The sequence below is a fragment of the Podarcis tiliguerta genome, assembly GCF_965153285.1.
Source record: "Podarcis tiliguerta genome assembly, chromosome: 3".
Taxonomy (NCBI): Eukaryota; Metazoa; Chordata; class Lepidosauria; order Squamata; family Lacertidae; genus Podarcis; species Podarcis tiliguerta.
Window position 1 is genome coordinate 61,876,682 of NC_139536.1, and position 23,945 is coordinate 61,900,626.

General features: G+C 41.2%; 1 protein-coding gene across 1 annotated transcript in view; it reads left to right on the forward strand.

The window, feature by feature from the left end:
- LOC310674922 (uncharacterized protein) overlaps positions 1 to 23,693 on the forward strand; it is a 114,876-nt gene extending 91,183 nt beyond the window's left edge. Inside the window, exons 20-25 of the mRNA XM_083434808.1 lie at positions 1,438 to 1,525; positions 3,045 to 3,172; positions 4,928 to 5,020; positions 10,494 to 10,582; positions 17,968 to 18,175; positions 23,141 to 23,693. Of these exons, the coding sequence (XP_083290934.1) occupies positions 1,438 to 1,525; positions 3,045 to 3,172; positions 4,928 to 5,020; positions 10,494 to 10,582; positions 17,968 to 18,175; positions 23,141 to 23,311 (777 nt within the window). The 3' untranslated portion in view covers positions 23,312 to 23,693. The remainder of the gene's footprint in view (positions 1 to 1,437; positions 1,526 to 3,044; positions 3,173 to 4,927; positions 5,021 to 10,493; positions 10,583 to 17,967; positions 18,176 to 23,140) is intronic.
- The last annotated feature ends 252 nt before the right edge of the window (positions 23,694 to 23,945 follow it).

Sequence of the window (23,945 nt, forward strand, 5' to 3'; positions counted from 1 at the left end):
TCATGACATAACATATTAATTTATACAAGGTTCAAAGGCACTAGCTTTCTAAATGGGCATTTGACCATGCAAAGCCCAGCTCTGCTTCCCGCTGGATCGCATTGTACATCCTGCCTTCAGACTGACAGCCAGCTGTTCATTAATAGTAGTATTGTTAATTGGACTTATAATAAAAATAATAATTTATTATTTATACCCCACCCATCTGGCTGAGTTTCCCCAGCCACTTGCTAGTTGCATTTAGAAACATGAATATAAAGATATTATAAAGACAAAAAAACAACCAATCCCCCTAACAGTAAGAAGCAGCTTTGGCAGCACACTGGTAACAGCATCATCTCAGTCTATCAAAAGACTGGGATGGGTGGGGAGGATAAACCTTTACCTGGCACCAAAAAGATGTCAGTGAAGGTGGATCTCGCTGGATCCTCCTATTCATGAAAGAAAATAAGAGCACTTCCTGTTCCAACCAAGCCTTCATTGAGCAACAAGGTCTTCCCAAGTCCTGAAACATTCCAGTATCCCTAATGGTTTACATAAATTTTAAGTTGGCCCTGATAGCCCATTCATCCTACTTCAGGCTGCCACACACTGCCTAGCCCTGGCACAAACATGTTCAAAAGAATCTCAGAAAAAATTGCCAAGAAAGGAGTGCCTATTTTGATGCTGCTGAAAATGTTCAGGAAAAACAGTAATTAGGTTCAACAGAGTCCCAACTTTTGATTCCTAAAAGAATCCTCAAATGTTTAACCTGAGAATCTTAGATTCTCCTTGTAAATTTCACGTTGGGTAAACTTTGGTAGCAACTAAAGGAAAAGCAATATTTGGGGGATGGAAGGAAGTAGGGAAAGATTTGCACAAGAATAATTATTTTTTCACTTGCTTATGAACAGCTACACTTCAAGAATCACTTCAGGAAGTATTTTTCCCTGCCCCACTGATAAAGCAGATGGCAATAAGTCACTTCTGGTGCTTATTAGCACACGAAATCAATGTGATCTACAGGTTTTAGGTTGTTAGAAACCAGATTACAGAACCACTGCAAAGTGACAAGAAATCTTAATTATCATATGCAGGTATCAGTGAAGGTATCAGAGCAGCCATTTACCAACACAGGATAAGGGAAACAAGCACATATAATTGCTTGACTTCTCCCTTTTTTTGATGAGATCACATAAATTAAAGAGTGAATCTAAGAGAATCCAGAGATTGTAAATGGTGGGAGCTCTGTTTCTGCACTTGTAACTTAGTATCATAAGAGTCTGTTAAAGCTTAAAGGCTTGTTTTCTCACCTTTCCTTGCCCACAAAAAATTACTAGCCTGAAAATTCATTGCACTAACGCCAGGATTCTGTTGTGCCTGTGAAGAAGGAAATAAGTCTGAAAACATGCTTCTTGCGGTCCATTTAATTGACACTAACATTATTTTTGATTTGAGGCTGATGCATATGAAAACCTGGACCTTAAAATAAAATTCTTCTGGAGCAAGTATAAAGAAATTTGTTCAAGATTATCAGAGCTGAGTGGTAAGTATTTTGATGAACGTGACTTTTTAAAATAAAGAACAGTAAATCACAAGCCATTTTTCATTGCACAAATATGATGAGTTCTGTTCCAACCTCACAATTCCTGACCTTATTGTTCAAAGTCCCACCAGGGGTCAGGGCTTACGGGAATTGTTCAGTAACCTCTGGTGGGCACCAGGTTGGCCACCCCTGCCATAGAGGAACAATTCCCATTCATTTTATTTTTATTAACAATTTCCCCCCAAAAAACATCCTAGTACAAAAACACAGAGAGGTGATGCCATGTGAATCTGAACTGATAGTGCTATTTGCATTTTTCTGGTTTCAGAACATTTGCCCTGTTTCATTGTGTACCCAGTCAGGAAATCCTCTTCTTCTTTTTTTAATGACTTGCACAAGGATGTTGTGGAGAAGGCATGTCTTGTAATATGCTATCAGAGCCCTCCAGTTGTTTACCATGGCCACTTGCGAGCTGAACTTGATTCTTATGGATCCTCATTTACGGGCAAGGGTTGTCTTCATTTGGGAAACAAAAATATCCCCAGGCAACTTCAGGACTTCCTTTTCACTCTCTTATCTCACCATGTCATAGCTCTAAGGAAGAAACAGAAATGACAGCAGGCTGTTTGCCTCCCATTACTCCTTATTCACATAGTAATGGGACATTTGGCCCAACAGAGTACATCTCATCCTTTTAGGATAGGGGAAGGGGGGTTGTAGAATGGAGTTGGACTGTGCCCAAGGCTTCCTGAAAACAACTGAACCTTATGTGCTGCTGTGGGCTAAGAAAAAAAAATGAAGATTGTACCCTGCCAACTGTAAGTAGGAGTTCAAGAGGGTTACAGAAAGAAAGAAACAATAACCAGAAAACATTCACAGTAGAATATTGTGATATTAAAAAAAAGAGATGGTGAATCTGAGGCGTGGGAGCCAAATATGGACATCCGTTCATCTTTCTCTGGCCCTTGGGACTGTCCCCTGACCACAAACTCTTCCCAGGAGAGATTCAATTTTGTATGCATTTTAAGGAGAAACTAGCCAACTCACACATCTCCACCCAATGCACAGACTGAAACCCTGCTAGACTTCAAAATTCTCACTTTGCCAAATTTAGCAATGCAGTTCTCCAACTAGACAATGTGTAGAAAATGCATATAATAGGAGAAAGTGTGGATAAAATGCTGGTGAATTTTAATGAAGATTATTTTAATTAATATTCACAAACAGCTGTGGAAACTGAATTTAAGACTGGAAGAATGGGAAACTGAGGAAACTGACACTGACAGCATCTTCCATCCCTAGTTGCAGATCAGGTGGCTTTAACTAGAAATGATCTCATTTCTCAAACAAATTTCTCAAATTTCTTTGTGGATGCCATATGCTTCAGAGCCACACAAAAACTGAGATGCTGCTTCCAGATTTCATTCAGAATCCTGAGAATCTTACTTTATTTGATAAAGTTGTTTTACCAGTGTTTTTGTTTGTTCATTTCCTGTCTCCTTCACTTTCTGTTATCTAGATACAAAGAGGATTTTAGAACAGAAAAATAAAGAAGCTTATTTAGAGTCAATTGTTCAGAATTCCAAGATTCCTCCAGAAGAAAGAAGGCTACAAAGTGCTCTATATCAGAGATTGCACCCAGATAAGGTACATGTTAAATACACTGCAAACATACTGAAGTTTGTGGGATATCATCTTTGTCTGTTGTAACTTAGGTAAAGGTAAAGGGACCCCTGACCATTAGGTCCAGTCGTGGACGACTCTGGGGTTGCGGCACTCATCTCGTTTTATTGGCCAAGGGAGCCGGCGTACAGCTTCTGGGTCATGTGGCCAGCATGACTAAGCTGCTTCTGGTGAACCAGAGCAGCGCACGGAAATGACGTTTACCTTCCCGCTGGAGTGCTACCTATTTATCTACTTGCACTTCATGCTTTCGAACTGCTAGGTTGGCAGAAGAAGGGACCGAGCAATGGGAGCTCACCCCGTCATGGGGATTCGAACTGCCGATCTGATCGGCAAGCCTTAGGCTATATGATTTAACCCACAGCGCCACCCACATCCCTAAGCGCCACCCATGTCCCTGTTCTAACTTAGTGCTCAAATAAATGTGAAAAACCAGAGTGTGAAGGCTCCCATAATTTTAAAGGTGAGTGGGGGGAAGTCTCATGATCAGAACTTTATAAAAATGATAAGACATGTATATACATCAAGAAAAAACGTAACTGTGGCTATTAAAAAAGATTAAAGTAAGGTTCTGTGCTCCTACAGTTGCTTCAGTGAACTTGTTTTTTTTATATATCTTGTAAAAAAAGGATAAATTATTTTATGATTTATAAGCTGTTGCAAAGCTGTGTTCCACATAGCTAATTAGCTAATATTTGTCAGCCCTGTGAATGTGCTATTGTGCCAGAGAGCATTGTGTTTCCACTTTGCAACTGCACTGTCACATCATTTTTATCAGTGACTTGGGAGACATTCAAGGATTACAGCAGAGCTGTTCAGCTTCTTTTCCAGAATACTACTATACTGACCTGCAAAAGCCAACACTGACTAGGGCTAGCAGCCCTACCGCTAGCCAATTTGAGCCCTTTGCCTCAGGTCACATATTGGGAGGGACGACAGAGTGAATGTGCACCTAGCCATTGCTCTCTGCCTACTCACCACTGCTGAAAATCCACCACCCCCAGGAAAATACATTTGGAAAGTGCCTTCTTGCATTGAAGGGTGCTGCATCACTGCACACCACACTTCAATCCAGCACAAAGACTGTTGGCTGCCTCTTTGCCCCTCTTAGGGAGAAGCCAGTGCCACTTCAGATCTCACCCTGAGAAGTGAAATGCCTATAAGAGTGCCACCGCTGCCTTGCAGTGACAGCGAAAACTCTTTCAACAAACGAGAAGAGAAGGGCCGTCATTAAATGCCTGTGGCTGAGTACAGCTTCTTCTCAAATCTTGCCCATCTCTGCCTCATTCTTTGAGGACGTCCACATCCTGTCTCAAAGTGAAGGCATTGAAGGATGAGATCTGGATGGCACCAGACTCACCTTCCGGAGTCACTATGCTACAGCTCATGAGCCAATGGGAACACAGTCAAGGGGGCCCTGGATGCAATGGTGGACGAAGAGTACAGGGGGAGCACACCGCCCCCCGGCAGCGCAGTCCTGGTAGGATGCCATCGCTACTGCCCCCCCCCCCCCGCATGAAGCTCCGCCACTGCCTGGGTGACAGAGAACATCCAAGTAGGAAGGCTACTGGGTGTGGCTAATTTAGACTCTGCTATTCTACTAGCAGTGGGTTGTTAGCAGAAGGTTAGACATAGCATCTAAACCATGTTGTACAAAGCAAGAAGATGAAGATGGGGTATTTCATCCAATATAACTTTCTGTATTTTCTTTTTTTCCAGGATTTTGTGCTTGACCTAAATGACCTTGAACAAGCTCTCCAGGATGTGAACAAATGCCTGGTTTCTCCAAAAGAGTTCTCTTATATTTTCCATGTAAGTACTACTACTGTACCATTTGTCAGCAGTTAGACTGCTATCACACAAGCTTTTCCAAGACTTCTGCAGCTGGGCCAAAGGCAATATGTCTGGGCTGTCTTCTGTATGTCTTGGAGATTACCAAAAAAAAAAAAAGTTTGGCGGCTGACTCATTAGGTTTATATTTTATCAATTTTGCCAACATTGTGTTCAGTGTCTGGGAAGCTAATGCAGTACATAGCTGTGTATATTGGTAATGGCAGTGATTCACTTAAATAGTCTGAAGTATATTAGGCTCATGTAACAGGATTAAGATTTTTCTCTTACCTGGTATAAGAAATTTAAGGAATCCTTCAGCTATTGTAAATGGCCCTTAAACTCGTCCTTTTGCCTAAGATGCCATCTGGGTGAATCACATGTGCCAATCAAATGTATTTTTCCATCCCACCCTGCCCAGCCATAGTTAAGGAAGTCGGAGGGCCTGAGCTGTACAAGTCAGGGCGTTTGCAAAAGCTGAGAATACCTTTTAGTCTGGAATGTGCCTCTCATAAATATTGTTATTATTGTGGGAGAAAAGGCACTATAAGGCTGTTTGTAAATCAAATATACATTCCAGTCATTCTGGAAGGATTCTAGCCAATGTCTGTTTTATATTCAGATTGAAAATATAGACACTCACACACAAAGCACCCTGGAAAAAAGTTTAAAAGTCACACATGCAAAAATGAGCTACATTTCCACTGCCAAGTTCCTTCCTCGGTCTTGCAGTCTCTAGGCCTTTGGTCTGTCCTTTCCCATTCTCTCTGGCTTTGCATTCGTAGAGTATTCTTGGAGTGCAGAGGGCTTCATCAGCCCTGCAGATTTACTCTAGTGCACTATGTAGTTCTTCTGATGGTATATTTGTTCTATTTCTATCTAAGAAATTTATAATACCCTGCTTTTCACCATCCATCTCAAAGTGGTTTACAGAAAAATCAAAGCTTGCAAATACAGCGTTTAATACATAGATTGAAACATCAGAGACTAGAACCTTAGAATAGTACTGGAGTAGTGATACCTATCTACTGAACATCTTTTGTAATTTTTACCATGTTTGAAACTGAAAGCTGTAAACAAAAGCTTACATTCTCCACAAACAGATCCCCCCCCCCTTTTTTTCTGAACAGGCATAGTGTGGTGACATCATCTTGTTCTCAGTGCTTTTTTATGCAGTCGTAAGCTAAAGAACAGCTCTTTTAAGTGCAAAGGTTTCAAAGATACCATTCACCTGAACTCCATCATCTGTGTTTTGGTTATACCAAAGTACCATTTAGGACAAAATGGTAATCCCATTCCATTGTCAAGCTACTACTTCCAGGAGGTGCAATGCCTCTGAATTTCAGGTCCTGGGGAGCAGGAGAAGTCTATTGAAGAAGAGATCTATTGTGTTTAGCTCCTGCCTAACAGCCATCTGTTTGGTCGCTGGGGGAGGCAGGTTGTTGGACAAGACAGGCCTTTTGTCTTATCCGACAGGGGATTCCTTGTGTTCTTATTAAGAGCTTTTTTTTTTTGCATTCAGAATCAGCTGCATTTACCGTTGCTTGCTTTAAATTCTGAGTGTATTCCAAGGTATTGAAACAAAGTACTCCACAGTTATGTGAAATATTGCACTTAATAAATATAGCCCCATCTTCAAAAAGAAGAAGCAGAAGAAGCTAGAAAAAACGGTAACTGGAAAGGCTGTTGATTGGTCTGAAGGACTGAATAAATTTGGGCGTAAGATATTCCATTGGTTTCAAGAGGGATCTTTCCTTGGTTCATTTGTGGCACAACTCATTACATACCCTTTTTTTCTGGGTGTGTTATTTTCACTCTTAGCAACATAATTAGGGTGTTCGTTATTTTGTAAAGAAAATCTATGGAGAACATGCCGTACTAAATAATATTTGAGGCTGATGTGACCAAAAAACCAAAACCGGGCCTAGAGTTTATAATTTGTGAATTATAGGTTCAGGTGTATTGGGAGGGAAATGGTTTAGTACATTTCGCACCCTCAAACATCCAAGCTTTCCCTCATGTTACTTCAGCCTAAGTTGTGGAGCAGGCCTCCAGCCTGAGTAACATGTGTGGATGCCAACACAGAATGACATTGAACTGGTCCTCTCCTCCAGCCCCCAAACCATCTTTAACGGGAAGTGTGAATGTTTACAGATTAACTGAAGGCTAATCACTGAACTTCCTAGCTGAAGAAGAAAACAGTTTGGTCACATTTTGCCATCCTTCTGGGGGGCTGGAGGGGAGATGTAAAAACATTTGCGTTGGCCAGAAATAAAAGCTCATGCTTCACACACTTGTAACCAACCCCAGAAAGTGGGGGGAGCCCTCAGTCTTCTTGGCTTTGAACATTTTGAACAGGAAGCCATTTAGAGCTGGAATGCATGCCTAGCCAGTCCAAGAAACACCCGTTCTTATTACTTCTGGGCTATCGAAAAAGCTTGAGGTGAAAAAAGTATAATTTATAAGCAGCCCCTCTTTTCCTGTTTTGTTTAGATTTTTTCCCCCTCTGCTTCTGCCAAGCCTGTTTTTCAAACTTTGCATGAGGAAACACATTTATACTTGCCTTTCATTTTATTTACTCAGCTGTACATCTACCTAAATTGATAGCTGCTGATCCTACCTGGCTTCAAATCCAAACAAAGAGAGAGGAAGGTGCATGTTATACTTTCATGGTTTCTGAGGCAAAGGAGGAATCTGGGCGGAGGGCAGGCTGCTGTGGGATTGATATCAAGGGGAGTTACCAGCAGACTTTCTTCCTTTCAGGATATCCACAACTGTATGTTTTAGGAGGAGAATGCTCTATAATTTGCCACACATTCAAGCTGGCCAAGATCCTCATTTTGTGGAAAGGATGGCAATGTTCCCTGAAGAGACCAGTGCTTTTCAAATGCTATTAAAACAATATCTGTCAGCTACTTAAAAGAAAGAAAGAAAGAAAGAAAGAAAGAAAGAAAGAAAGAAAGAATCACCAAGAGGGTGTGCTGCAAAGCATCCCCTTGGGCTTAACCCTAGTACAGAGGGTTGAATCTGGCAAAGTCATTGCACACACAGAATTTCTGCTCATGCAATGGATCTTCCCCTCACAGCATGCACTGCCCCCCAGTCTGCTTTGGAAGGTTGTGGGGAAGCCCAGAGCAGATGCTGAAGGCGCAAGTGATGTGGGGAGATGCTCCATTGCAGTGACTTCATTGGCTGTAACCTAATAAGTTTAGAAAATCATGGAAGCATAGAAGGGAAATCAGGACCACTCATCTACACATGCATGTCATTGCTTGAGTCTAGTCCAACCAGCTCTTGGAATATATTTTATTTATATGCAATGGCCATTGAAGTCCAGAGATTATGGTGTTCTGCATCTAATTTAAAGTATGAACAACAAATGCATTGTCAGGCGATGTTTGAGTAGTGTGATTATTAGTTTCCCATCTCACCCATGGCTGGCTTAGGAAGTCAGATAGAGAGAGCCTATGCTACTGTGGCTGCGGCTGCGGCTGCTGCACATTCTGGGTAGCACATGAGAAAAAGGTATTGAGTGCTTACTATTTGAGATATTTATATTTATATATATATATAAATATATATATAAATATATATATATATCTGCAGGAGATTAATCCAACCTTCAAACACCATAGAGGAAAAAGAAGACCGCTTCAGTCTGTCGAAATATTTGCAAAACAAATTTGAATTACGACTTTTCCTTACAAACTGTAGTATAAAAAACGGCTCACATCATAACTATTTCAAAGGCTAAAAGCTAACCACCGGCAATAAACATATTGCGCCAGTAATTTAATGCAGGAATTATGGTGGGGCAGATGCTATTTGGGGTCTGGTGTGGAATTCGTCAATAAAAACCAAGACTTGGTAGAATGTCCTTCTCATTCCACTGAGAGGACTTGCACACACACACACAGCTTTTATTGCTGAAAGGGGACATTAACATCTTAGAGGGAGGGCTATTTTCAAGAACTCTGATAGTGGCACCACTTTTGCTAAGATCCGCCGCCTCCAACAGGTATGATTCTATGTGCTGATGTCACTGCAGCCTGGAGTAGTGTTGAGTTGGTATCCTTCTGAATACCAGATGCCTAGAACAAACCACCAGGCACAGTCATGATCCTAAAACTTTCTGTGTGAGCTTTTGAGGGTGCGGGTCTCAGTGCAGTGAAATGCAGGACTAGGTGGAGCCGTTTGGGTGTCTGGGGTTTCAGCTGGCCCACTGTAGCTGAGGCCAGTATAATTTAATCTTTTAAAACCTTACATTTGAAACAGAAATGTTAGGCAGCTGCACTGGACTATCCTTCCCTCTGGGCCCTGCTCCCAACATAGCGTCCCACTATGGTCATATATCAGGGCCCAGAATCATTGGAGGGAAAGAAGATGCTTCTCCTCAGTGCTGGACCCGCTAAAGAAAAGAACAGCACTAAGCTCATCAGCCCTGAAGTACAACCTAGATGATGATGATGATGATGATGATGATGATGATGATTACCTTTCTGATAAGCACTTTCCAACTTTCCTTAAAATAGGCAAACAGATGATTCAGGATGCAGTGAAGAAGACACAATAGAGGCTAGTTCTGTTAAATGGAAACTTTTCTCTTCTTAACTATGCTTCCCATTGTGCCGCAGACTCGGTAACTTTTTCAAGAGTCCAAAATGCTTATCATTATGTCTTAGATCCACAAAACATTCCACCTTGAGGCTTGTAGTCTTTGTTCCAAATACAGCTTCAGTGTCCACAGATTCCGCTGCTGACCTTTCTCACTCCACCATAAATGAGGCTATGTGGATATGCAGCACCATTTGTAGTTGCAGTTCTAAAACTCCTCAGAAACGTACTTTCTTTTATCCACAGGATTTATGCTTTCTGTTAGCTTAACACCATTAGGGCATACACTACAATGGTTACAAAGGAAATGGCCCATAATGCTGAACAGTTGTGTTTCCTAACACCTTAGTTTAAACACAAAAATGGGCTTTCCCTTTTATATATGAATTCCTGACAGCAGCTTTGGAGATTACTTGCTTTTTATTATTTTATCGTTTTTAGGTTATCCACCTACACACGGTGACACATAGTTCATTTTTAAAGCATTGGTTCATTGGTCTTGTGTTGTGCACATGGTTCCTGATCCACTGTAGAAGCATGAATATTACCTCCAAGTGGTGGTGCTGGGGAGAGTGCCACCTCTGGAAACCATGCATTTGGCATCATTTTCTGCACATGGCTTCTGATCCAACAGAAGATTCTCCATCTTTCCCATGCACAATGACCTGCCTCGATCAGCCAATGACTATGCATAAGATCTTCATAGAACCATTATGTTACATTTCCTTAATAGTCTTGGGACAAAGGTTTCGTGAGCTGACAGTGCTCATCAGCTGATGGCACTGATTATTAACCCAAATGACTTTCAATATATGCAAGCAGCTTTTTCTTTCTCTTCCAGATTCTTGAACTCCCAGGTCAACAATACAGACTAAACCTCGAACTCTTCTGTGTAGTGGCAGCTCTGTCTGAGAAAGTGACACAGCTTGAGTAAGTGAAAATATAAACCAAAGCCCATCTGCAGTGACCAAACTGATTAGTGACTGTGGCTATTTTGCAGCTTCAATTTTAGGAAAAGAAGGCAGAGCATAATAGCTGGCGGAAAATATTTAGATGGAAACCAGTTCATATAATTAGAGCCAATCCACGCCATCACTTCTGGGGCTTTGGGACATGTATGTGGTTCTAGTCATTCCAATTAAAATGTTCCCATAACAGTTAATTTACAAACAGTTTAGCAAATAAATCTTGCTGCCCTAATACAAATGATTTCCTTGTTATTTAAACATCAAATGAATGAATCCATGTGTATATAGTATAGGAACTGTTATACCTGGGATTATTTTTTTCTACTTGTTTCTGATTTATGATTGTTGTAGGATCCATGTCTTATTGCTTTATTTGTAGCATATATGAGGAGTAAGTGTAAACACAAGACACTTAACTGTAAAAAATGTTTACCCGAACAATAGTAATTACAGAGGTACTCGGTCTGGCTGAGCCTCGTTCTTGGTCTTAGCATGAACCTGCTATGGTTTATTGGGTTCATCAGGAAGTGATTCAAGTGTTTTGTCTATATATTTAAAAGCCCAAAATAAATTTTATCATCTTCCCAGTGACTTCATATCAATTTATTCATTTTACAAGAACCAAGTTGTTTATTTGTCTGGTGGTCAATTTGATGAAGTCATCCTTGGATGAGAATGTCAAGCCTTCTCGTTAATGTGTCATCTTCATGCTTTCTGTCAATAAACATTTGTCAATTGAGGCAAAGCATAATGTATAGTTAGGTTGTGGTAGAGAGCTGAATTCACAATGTGTATCACTTATGAAAATATTTTGTTCCTAAAGGAAGTTCATTTATTCTTACAGTTAGGGCTACCATCAAAACCAATCAAATGCAGAACTCAGGAGTTGCTAAAAAAATATCTGGCATAATTTCTTGAATCCACTTGATTTTTTTCTCTGGGGTGTATGGATGTTAGGGGAGTGGTAGTACCTCTGGTAGGGAACACATTGTGTTCCTTCTGGAGTATTTCTCCACCTTTGGTCCCACCCTGCACTCAGTTCTCACCTGTGGCTCATAGAAGCTGTCAGCATGCGACAGCAACCACGCCCCGGCTTTGGCCTGGCTGGCTAAACCAGGTGATGGTAGCTGATGGGCTTCAAAGCCTTGGTGAGTTAGGGACTTCCCCTGCGTGCAAAGTTGTACAGGCTCTGATGTATTGATACCAGTAGTGGGTCCAACGGTCATGAAGGCAGTTTCTGTATGTGCTGTAGATGGAAGCGAAGGGCAGATGAGGCTCATCAACCTAGGAGATGGAATACTATAATCCTAAACCTCCACTGTCTTGTGGGATAGCTTGGGAGAAGAAAGGGCTAAGGAGTATATCCTACAAAAATATGCAGTGGAGTCCCTAACACTCTTGGATGGCACCTTAAACGCCTCCTTATGGCAACTCCTACAGCCAAAATGGTGCTTAACATATTGCTTTCCTTTCCTTTGGATCACATCAGTGATGTCAAGGGGGGGGGTCGTTGTCTGGGCATCCCAGGACCTCCATACACACTGCCCATACATCCTGGGAAGGTCACTTCAGTGCATTTGCCTTCTTCTAAACTTAATCAAAGAGGCATATGGAATCAATATGCATGTATAATAATAGCTCAGGCTTTTAAGGTCAGCTAGTTTCATGTGCAACAACCATTTGTATGCACAATAATGAATCCTTCAATATTCATTTTTTAAAAATAAAAATTCACCTCTGGTTCCAGATCAGCAGAAATAAGATAAGGTTGCTTTGGGAAGTTTTGAAACAGGACTGTTAAATTCCAATGATAGAAGCAGGCAAGGAAGTTGGACCCCCTAAACATCCTTATAATTGCCCCCATTTATATTGCCTTAATCACACAGGTTTGAATCAGAATCAAACTGGTTTGAATCTAAAAAGAACAAGGTGTATTATACTCTATGGAGCTTCCCCACTTGCTAGCTCCCACTGCAGCTTCTTGTATCCCCTCTCCACAAAGTTCCTCCTGAAGGTCAGAGAACCCTCCCAACAGCATGAGATGTGGTACAGAGGGTTGCAGCAGGAGGGGAGTCAGTGGAAATTGGGGCAGGGAAGGTTTGCTCAAGCCCAACTACCTTCCACCAGTAAGCAGACGAGTTGAGGGGATTCTTTGCATCACAAGCACAGTATGCCTTCAGGCTGGGTCTTGCTGATTTTCACAGGCAACTAGTTCACTTTAGAAACTTATTTTAAAATATTTAAATGATAAAATGAAGACAAAAGTTATAAGCCCAGGTCTGGAGCACGTATTAAATTATGTGAATTTGGGAATGTGCCCGTATATAGTTGTACCTTGGAAGTAGAACGGAATCCATTCCGGAAGTTCCTGCAGCCAATTGGAAGCCGTGGAAACCCCGTTGGACGTTCGGCTTCCAAAAATAGTTCAAAAACCAGAACACTCAGTTCTGGGTTTCAAATGTTTGGGAGCCAATTTGTTCGGGAGCCAAGGGATTTGAGATCCAAAGTACAACTGTATATGATCTTGATTAGTGCCCAGTCTCCAGTTACTCTGTGTTGTGGCTTTCAAAATGTGGCTACTGATGCAGTGTGACTGTACCCCAGGTGCTTCTACATGTGGGCACCCAAAGTATGTGTAAAACACATGGCAGCACACACAAGGGAGACTGAAATGTGATGGGCCAGGTGGAACTTTGCTAAAATCCCTAGCCTCAGATACAGGAAAACAAATTGAAAACAGCTTTGCAAAATAAGTGGGATTTAAAGATAAATTTAAAAGAGAAGATCAGGTTGACTTTTATGGACAGAGTGGGGAAGACTGACATCTATTAGATATGCCATCTGGACTGTTAGAGACAATCACAGAGGCATGATTGCAAATGTATTATAGTGACATCCTACGTCATAAGCAAAATTGTATGTGGCAGATAAAGTGGGTCTTCCCAGACTACTTTTGACTGTCTTGACTCTTGATGAAAGTGGCACATTGATGTCTTTTCAAAGCAAGTGTCACAGTCAAGATGACAAATTTCAACTCCTGGGTGGGTGGGAGGAGGACATCCTTAATTTGGATCATCAAAGGGTGTCTCTTATTGACAGCTATTCCATTTGCCTGATAAAAGTGTTGTATCTATGAAACCTGACGGGAATGTGATAGCAGCTGTGTATAAGGAGGCCACCAATAAAAAGCTTTCATGATGTTTTCCTCCCCTGGTTGCAATATTGAAAACAAGCTTGTGGCTACAAACACTGCTGCAACTGATGCTTGAAACTTTGTTGTAGGATAAACGGTCTGTTCCCTTCCACAACACTTGCAAATGTAAGAGACTCTGGTCTCAGACAGGAGTTCTACCATGGTGGCTCATTAGTCCCTGTGCCCCCTGAAATTAAATGATACCCTTGGGCAAAATCTAAATTAAGTTACTGTGAAAAACTAAAAATAGAACACATTGCATCCTTTTGCTTCTCGCTATAGGAATGAATATTTTCTTGCACCTAAGAAAGTGGGACATTTTTGGTCTCCAAGGAAGTTAGCCTGTTTCCTTGGAGACTGTTTCCTTTAGACACAGCAGAGTTGCTGAGGGGATGCCTTCACTGCTTACCTTGGCAACCATGAATCGCTTAATACTCTGCCCATGAATGCAGGCCTTTCAGTGCATTAGCCCTTGCCCGCAGGTATAAACATTCTTTCATGAAAAAAAAAAAAAGGTTGACAGGACTGTATGCTACATAGATTTCATTTTTAAAAATGATAAACAAAAGCATATTATCCAACAGAAGAATTCCATGAGAACACGTTAGCTGTGAAATTGAGGCATGCCTTTTATTGTGCAGATTCTGAATATGATTAAATGTCCGGTTCCATGACCAGCAGCCATATTGTGCTACGGCCATGAAGAAAAGGACCATGGGAAAGCTTAATGGGATGTTTTGTGGCTTCTATAAAATGGGATACCATGGGTGATGTTTATGAGGAAGACAGCTGCAAAGGAAGAGCAGGACTCCCGCTGGTCTTTCTTACTGGCGTGAGGTTTGAAGAAGTTGAGGGCAGCAAAGGTATGACTGAATAGTCTTACCAGCCGTACGACTTCACAGGCATTTTTTAAAAATGTCTCAGTAGGCAAACACTACAGGCAAAATTCTCAAAATATTTACCAATTCACAGTCCTTATGCTGGAATAAAAAGGGATTTGTTGTTCTCTTCCAGTAAAGAAGGCAGTTGAAAAGGGGCTGCATCAAAAATAATCCACTCTCCTCCCTTTAGTAAACTGGAATTTGATGCAATACTGTATCAGTCATGGGGCTTACATTACATTTTCTAAATGAGTTAGCCGTTCCCGTAACTCCATGAATACTTTACCAGGGCAGGGGGTGGTGAGAGTTAAAAAAACATAATAGTCATAATAGCTCCTTTGTACCTTCTAAGTGGAAGATGCCCATATTGCACAAGCAAAACACAAGGAGAAAACTTCCGCAAAAGTATGGCTGGTGTGTGGGTGTGGGTGTGTGGGTGTTTCTGTCTATGAGTTTGATTGACCAAGAGCCACTGTCAGTGCTTTTTTTTCTGAAAAAAATGTTTAGGGGTACTCTCGTTTTGACTCAATAAAATCTCCATTTTATAGTTGAAATCGGGAAAAATAAATACAGTAAGTGGACAGAAGTACAAAGATTCACAAAATGTTTAGGGGTATGCGTTCCCCTGCATCCCCCCAGAAAAGAGCACTGGCCAGTATGGATGTTATTAGAACCTAAAACAGATAGTACCTATGCTTGAGAAAACAGCCAGAAAGTGACTTGTGCACTTGTGATAGTATTGATTTGATCTTGTTAGTTCTCGGATTTTAGACTTCTGTTCAAAATAAGCTTCTTGTGGCAAAAAAGAGCCAACTACACAAGTTTCCATGGTGTCTAGACTGAAGGTAGTCCATAAAAAAAGAAGAACCCTGACCATATGTTCATCTCGTTCAGCATCCATTTTCCAAAATTGGACAGCCAGATTCTGAAAGCAATATTAATTCCCCACTTGCCTTTGCAGCAACTGATAATGGCATATTTATTATCATAAAAGCCTCTCTAGGTATCATAGGTAAAAACCATGAATGTAATTTCACTGATATTATTTTAGTCATTGAACGTATCCATTAATACTAGAGGACTGGCCTTTTTTGTCAAGCCCCTTCCTATTAATCTCTAACATGGAAAGTGCCTTTTTAGCTGATGCAAAAAGCAAAAGATCATGGCTTTCTGTATTAGCTTATCTGACAATTTTATAATTCACCAGCACCACCAAGCCAAGGCACTCAAGATGTTGCATACAATCCAGAAACACAAATCCTATTAATAATGATGGGACGATAGCAGTCAAATTCTCGGGTTTACAAATTTTGCTTCTTTGCACCAACTTTTCTACCCAAAGAGCTTATTGTTGTTCCTTAGTTGGGCCTTGGAAAAAATAACATTGTGAGCAGTTGAGACATAAGCGAGCACTCCATACAAGAGGCGGTCTGATGCAAGCAACGCTCCATTAGGTCAGAATTGCAAGATTCCATGTATAAATCCATTTAAAATGGATTCCTCTCCTATCATCAACAACTTGGGGATCAGAGCATGTAAGTCAGGGATAGCCAACATGGCACCTGGCAATAGGAGGATGGGAGTCGTTATCCTAAACATCCAGATGGCACCGCATTGGTTACCCTTGATGTGAGCCCAGCATTGCCAAATAAAGCATGAGGATCACAAACACACCAAGAGACTCCAAGGGTGATCAATCAACACCATAAAAACTGGAGGCCTTGGCGATCCTCTTCACTTCCTGGGTGGAATGTGAACATGCCAGAAATAGGAGGAGAAGGAGATAGACAGTAACTCCTAAACCTAGCTAGGAACTAGGTAGCCAAAACAAGATGAGCAATTTTGCTGGCATCCTCCCCAAACAGGACGCATTATACTGATAGAGAAAACATTTCATTTTCATGAATTTTCTTCTCACAGTTACACACATTTTTCATTCTTTGTTTAGAACCTAAAGTTGTTCCATGTGTACTTTTAGCAAGTTCATCTGCAAAATAGTGTAACTAACACACCCAATTAACACAACAACATTTTCCTTTGGTAGTCTCTGTAGGACATACCAATCACCTCAGGATGCACTCCCTTTCTTTTCTCCCTCTGCCCCTTAGTGTCACCTCCTCTTCAACTGCTTTGTACAGAATTGGCTTCCTCCCAGTAATACATCAGGCTGGCACCATCGCACTTCAAACTGTGTCCCAACTGGAAGGTTGCCCATTGCCTTGTGAGTGCCAACAACTAATCCAGCAGCCTGTGCCATTTATGTGGCACACGTTCAACTCCTTTTTACTGTTTTCTTAAGGCTTTGCGGAACAAAGCTTTGTGCTCATTGCTTGGAAAATTAAGGGAATAATGGCACTAAGTTGCCACTGAGGTTGCAATCCTGAAAGTGTTTCTTTTGTTGTCATGACTCATAAACAGTCAAGTAGTCACAATATTGCAGGCTTTTCCCATGACTGACATGCACAAGAGAGTCCAGTTCACAAAGGGCTCTTGACCTCTTCCTTGAGCATTCATCTTGATTTACTTGTGGGGTGTTTGTATGCCAGCATTCAACACTTTCATTTTCCCATCACTTTCCTAAATGCAAAAACCCCATTGGAAAAAGTGGATTTGTTGCACTAGGGCAACAGAGCACTCTTATTCATTTCAATTATGCAAACCTCAGTTTCCAGGTTATGATTGAATCCCTCCTGCAAAATGATGACACCCTGGAGACACAACACAATTATTTGTGCAATATGCATCCCTTCATCTTTGTGCTCCCCGTGGAGATCTACAAAATGCAGAGCTGCATTTGCAGAGTTGCAGAATCTTCTAGAAAACTGGGCTTGCTACTAATCTGCAATAAGCAGGTGTTTGAAACTGTCACCTCTGCCTCTTCCACAAAAGGTGTGTATTAGTATCAGTAGCTCAGGAAGATTCCATCCAAAAAGACATTTTAAATAGCTCCCGGTGCCCTGTAGGTGCCAATGGCAACCTGTTGGGAATAGAGAAATGGCCAGATCCATGTGCAATTAATAAACATTCTGTTGAGCCAGTCCAGTAAGAAAAGTGTTCAAGGAGAAAAAGACTATGACATCAGTGCTATAATTTTGTCAAACCTTGAATTAAATTCTTGCAGCTTTAATTCCTTGTGTGAAACATTCTATCAATGAAAAATATTTACAATCCATATCACTCTGCTGCTAAAAATCTGAAGAGTAATTTCATTTATGTAATTCATAAAAAGGAGCAGACGTTGAAATAATCTTATCTTGCTTTCCTCACCCATAGCCCAGTGATTAAGAAATTGGTCAATAAACTGGATTTTGAAGCCTTAAGCGTTCGGATTGAGAAAGCAAAAGATCTCTGGCATCTCCTCCAGGACGATGAAGAAGAGAAAGGAAGGAAAACAAACAGAACAACTGGAGGATCAGTCAGCATTCGCCGATTGGCACTTGAGCTGGCAGCAGGTGGATTTTCATTGGAGGCTATTAATTTTGTAAGTCAAACCCTTCACAATCCCATTTTCTTTTCATGGCTGCATGGCACCAGTCCAAAATCTCTGGTTGCATTTCCTGAGATGATCACTTTCACCCACTCCCCTTGAAATATTTATATACTTATATGATACTTTTCAGAGGCTGGGACACTTTGACAGTGAAGAGCTAAACATAAAGCTGTAGAGACAGATATCCTTGCTATGACTTTCGTCTTCCAGACCTAGGCTTACTGTACCATGTATGATCCAAAATATCATATATGCCTTGGAGATAATAAAAGCCAAAGTTCGTTTGGCGTAGTTGTTTTCAGCTGAGAGTAGCATTAGTAGAATGAGAGAGTATAAAATGGCACTAGTGTTTAGTATAAATTATATACTGCAGGTATATGGCAGGTAAGGCAGATTATAAGGTCAGATCTTTTCACTGACACATACAATAGGTCAGGTCAATTCAGATGTTTTTTCTCTCTTAACCATTTTGCTTCTTATTCATAAACTCTTCTGTTCTCACTATCTTCATAGAAAATGATATAGGTTACATTTCCTTCTATTACAAAACAGATATAGGGCTTTATTGACCCTTAATTTTATTTTGTACATTAACTGACTGTACTCTTATTATGCCCATACAAACATATTCTAACAACTACCATTTTGGAGCAGATGAAAGACTGAACTAACTTGGTACTCTATTGTTGAAAACAGAGAAACACTGCTTCACTGGTTTTGAATCTTTTCATAATGACGCCGAAAGTTTTTCCATCGCCGGAGATCATTCAGCTGATGCTACAATGAGCTTCCTATGGTGGTCACTTCTCTGAGGAACTGAAGCCACATCACAGCACATGGCTTGTATCAGGAGTGCCAGCTTGCCCTCACCACTGAGGGGCCGATGTCAGATGTCATGCACCATGTGACACGACGCGCTGACGTAGAGCACAGCAACATCGCGCTCAATATTGATGGGACCCCCTCCTTAAGAATTTCAGGGGAGCTCAAAGTGCGCCCCCCAACTGGCACAACAGGCTTGTATCCAATGTTAGTCATAGTCAGATTAGTCCTGTTAAGATTAATCATCATGACTAATTTAGATATGTTAATGTCAATGGGTCTACTCTACTTAGTTAGCTACATGCATGCTTCCTTGGACTTATTGCACATTATTTCACATTATTGACAATCTTATCTGCCATTCTTTTGCTCTCCGTTTCTCATGCCAAAACTCTTATTGGTCTTCTGCAATCTGTTCTCTGCAATCTCAAGCACATAGTGGTAGCCCAATCCTATGAGCTGCTGCTGCACCGACATGGTAGCTCATAAGGTCAGATGCAGGAGCTCAAGCATTTTCACATGGAATACAATGCTTCAGCTGCACCATTGCTGGCAAAGTGAAAGCCACCAGCACTTGCAACAACAGCCGCAAGGATGCTACTAGCTCAGAGACAGAAAGAAGAAGTCGTCCCTGCCAGAGAGGAATGGCAAACCAAGCTGTTGGACTATGCTGAAATGGCAAAGCTGACTGGAAAACTCTGGAACCAAGGGGACCAAAACTTTATAAAAGAATGGAAAAAATTATAAGTTATTTAGGAGACCACTGTAAGCAGATAGAAACACTGGAAGGATTTTGATTCTACTTGTAGTGTAACAAATACCATGGACAATATGGATTGCTATAATATTTAGAGTATGGAAGAATATGCAGTTGCACATGTTCAAAATGGGACTCCATGGCGGGGGTGGGAGGAAGTCGTAACATTTGAAGTATTCTCTGTATATGGATATCTGTTTGCATTATTACAAATTTGTATTTGTAAAATCAAATAAAAATGACCCCCCCCCCCAAAAAAAAGCTACCAGCACTCGTTGGCTTTCTGTGCTAATCATGTATGTGACATCCCAAAAATGAAAGTGGATGTGATTATGATCAACTATCATTTTTATTATTATTTTATTTTTTGATGCACTGAGTGCTTTGCAATTCATACCTCATTTATTCTTGCAATGACCCGTTGGTGGGTTAGGTTGGCTGATTATGACTTTTTCCAGGCCACCCAGTGAGCTTCGTAGCTGAGCAACTTCTTGAACCTGAGTAACCCACCGTGACCAATTTCAAATTATACCGTTTCCAATGCACCACATTACAATTCCTAAGCACAACCTCATGCTTCCTTTTAAACCCTGTTCCAAGGATTTTATCTGGCAAGCAGAGTGGAAATGGCAGCTTTGAACCATTTACCAGGAAACGAATCCAGCTGTAGTGGTAGCAGCACAAATCACAGCCAATCAATAGGATTGGAACGTAAAGCTGCAATTCTCAACTCAGTTCTTGAACTGTCCAAACAGAAGCCAATTGGACATGTCAACTGGAGTAAGTAGGTCAGAAGGATGAGGAGGAGAGGAGGAGGAAGAGGAAGAGGAAGAAGAAGAATCTAATCCAACCTCTGCAATGCAGGAATATTCAGCTGCCCCATGCAGGGATTGAACCTGCAACCTTGGAAAGGAGGAGGAGGAGGGATGCTAAGGATCATAACAACTAGCAATCTGGATGAAATGTGAAGAGAATTTGTAGACACTTTTTTTAAAAAGTCACCACTTTGTATGAAGAGAGAGGAAAGCTTTAATATAATCCCCAAGCCCCCTGCTTTTTGATTTAAGGGAAGGAAAAACAACAACTGTGAAAGTCAAAACCACTGGGTTCAGCTTCATCGGCCAGCTCCTAAAAATAGGCCTGCTTTCTTACGGAAAGGTATACAAAGTAGAAGAGAAAAAACAGGCAATTTGAACGAAACTTCTCCAAGTCGTCTGAATTTGGTGCCAAGCATACAGGGCAGGATGATAGTTAAGAGGCCTCTTGTCCTCTTGTATTTTTGGATCTTTAAAGGCACTAGTGACTAAATACTCCATGCTGGGAAGCAACCATGGAAAATAACTTGATCTTCAGTGAACAAGCAGTCTAATCATTTTAACCATTCTTTGAGGTTTGCTTTTAAGTAATTCAGCTTAATGACTTTAGCAGGCTCCTTCATCAGGGTTTTGTTTTCACATACTGAAGGATCACTGGCCTATGTGGTGGTTAAAAGCGGAACAGTATAATTCCAAATCCTATCTGGATACAACCTTTTGGAGAATCCAAAATGTAATCTGCTTCATTCTTGGGCATCTCTGCTAACTGCTCCAAAATAGCCTTTGCATAATCTTTTTTTTCAATAGTTCCATGCTGAGGTGAATGGGAGCTTTTTCTCCATTGGTGCAGATTTTCCATTCTAAACACCCATCTATACACACAATCGGTTTTGCCAGCATATATTCTCATGAGCTGGGCTTTGGTCATTACATGATAAAAACATTTCCCCCTTCAAATTTAGGGGCGGCTATCAAGAAGCACGTACAGCAACCAACAAGTAAAACAGAATGTAACCAGGTTGACATGGAATTTTTCCTGCTAGGCCTATGCGCATGGTACTTATAAATATACCAACATAGGTTCTTGGATAAATAAGAATCCACAGCCTTCTTAAATAATTGACAGGATCTGTAGCAGGCTAGTGAGAATTGTTTAACTTCAGTGCCACTCTCCAATGCAAGTAGCTATTATGGATGAGGAGCTGGTAGGCATTTCTAGCTATCACACTTCTATGTCTGACAACCCTAACCCAAAGTCCCTGAACAGTTGCTAGCACTTCTCTTGTGCTCCTGGCTCCTCTAGGTGCATTGAGGGAGCCTTGTCTATGGCAGTGGTGGAACTGGGATCTCAAATGACAAAATTTGATGCACCCCCACCTGTTAGTTGTGGCACACCTGCTGTGCCTCCAAGGCACTGCACCCAACTGTTCTTCTTGTTTAGTCGTTTAGTCGTGTCTGACTCTTCGTGACCCCATGGACCAGAGCACGCCAGGCACTTCTGTACGGAACAACAAGATGATAAAAGACAGCCATGGCAGAAAAACAATGGAGGTTGGAGATGTAGACACAGTAGAAAAGATGAATAGGACCATATGACCCAGTCGTTTAGTCGTGTCCGACTCTTCGTGACCCCATAGACCAGAACATGCCAGACACTCCTGTTTTCCACTGCCTCCCTCAGTTTGGTCAAACTCATGCTGGTAGCTTCGAGAATGCTGTCCAACCATTTCGTCCTCTGTCGTCCCCTTCTCCTTATGCCCTCAATCTTTCCCAACATCAGGGTCTATTCCAGGGAGTCTTCTCTTCTCATGAGTATTGGAGCCTCAGCTTCAGGATCTGTCCTTCCAGTGAGCACTCAGGGCTGATTTCATTAAGAATGGAAAGGTTTCTTCTTGCAGTCCATGGGACTCTCAAGAGTCTCCTCCAGCACCATAATTCAAAAGCATCAATTCTTCGGCGATCAGCCTTCTTTATGGTCCAGCTCTCACTTCCATACATCACTACTGGGAAAACCATGGCTTTTACTATACGGACCTTTGTTGGCAAGGTGATGTCTCTACCTTTTAAGATGCTGTCTAGGTTTGTCATTGCTTTTCTCCCAAGAAGCAGGCGTCTTTTAATTTCTTGGCTACTGTCACCATCTGCAGTGATCATGGAGCCCAAGAAAGTAAAATCTCTCACTGCCTCCATTTCTTCCCCTTCTATTTGCCAGGAGGTGATGGGCCCAGTGGCCATGATCTTCGTTTTTTTGATGTTGAGCTTCAGACCATGTTCTGCGCTCTCCTCTTTCACCCTCATTAAAAGGTTCTTTAATTCCTCCTCACTTTTTGCCATCAATGTTGTGTCATCTGCATATCTGAGGTTGTTGATATTTCTTCCAGCAATTTTAATTCACCCAACTAGATCAGGGCACCCAACTAGATCAGGGCATATATGTTGCTAAGTCCATTGTGTGACATTGTCAAGCAAAATTATAACAGGTTCCATGCATTTCTAATTAAGAATCTTATTATGAAACCAACTTTCATAATGTTAAAGCTCTCTTTGAAATTTTCTTTTCAGGCCCTGCAGAAGTTCAACCGCGGAAAAGCAGGTGTTCTATCTTTCCTGGATTTTGTTACCTACATCCCCTTGTTTGTCGAAATCCACGAGGGCATAGTTCAGAATCCTCTTTCACTAGTCCCAAACACTGTTCCAGATCTGGAAGATGAGCTTCATTTGAATGTGATTTAGAAACACAGAACTGCAAGGTGAATCCAGCAATGCAAGAAGACCCAGATATGGAAATCTCAAATATATATATTTTTATTTAATTAAGAATTTGCTTAAAGTTACTGCTGATTGCTTGTACAAACCTCAAATAACGTTGTTGTAGTCAGTGCTGATCATTAGAGATTCCCAGTGCAATAGAGACTTAGGTGAAAGTTTGTGGTAAGGTTGTTCTACTTTCTTCAAAGGCTATATATGATTCAATATATTTAGTTACATTATAATCCTATACAGTGGTACCTCGGTTTTCGAATGTCTCTGTTGACGAATATTTCAGTTTTTGTACGCTGTAAACCCAAAAGTGAATGCTTCAGTTTTCGAACACGCCTTGGAAGTCGAACATGCCACGCGGCTTCCGCTGACTGCAAGATCCTGAGGCCTAGCTGTCAGCTGTTGAGTTTTCGGTTTTTGAACGTTTCAGAACTCAAACGGTCTTCCGGAACGGACTACATTTGAAAACTGAGGTACCACTGTACATGCCTACTCATGTACTGGGCAATATTTTCATGAAACATCTGCTCCCTTGTAACACTAGATCAGCTTAACTCCAATAATATTCACAGAACCAATAACAGCTCTTTAAATTAAAATTAATACT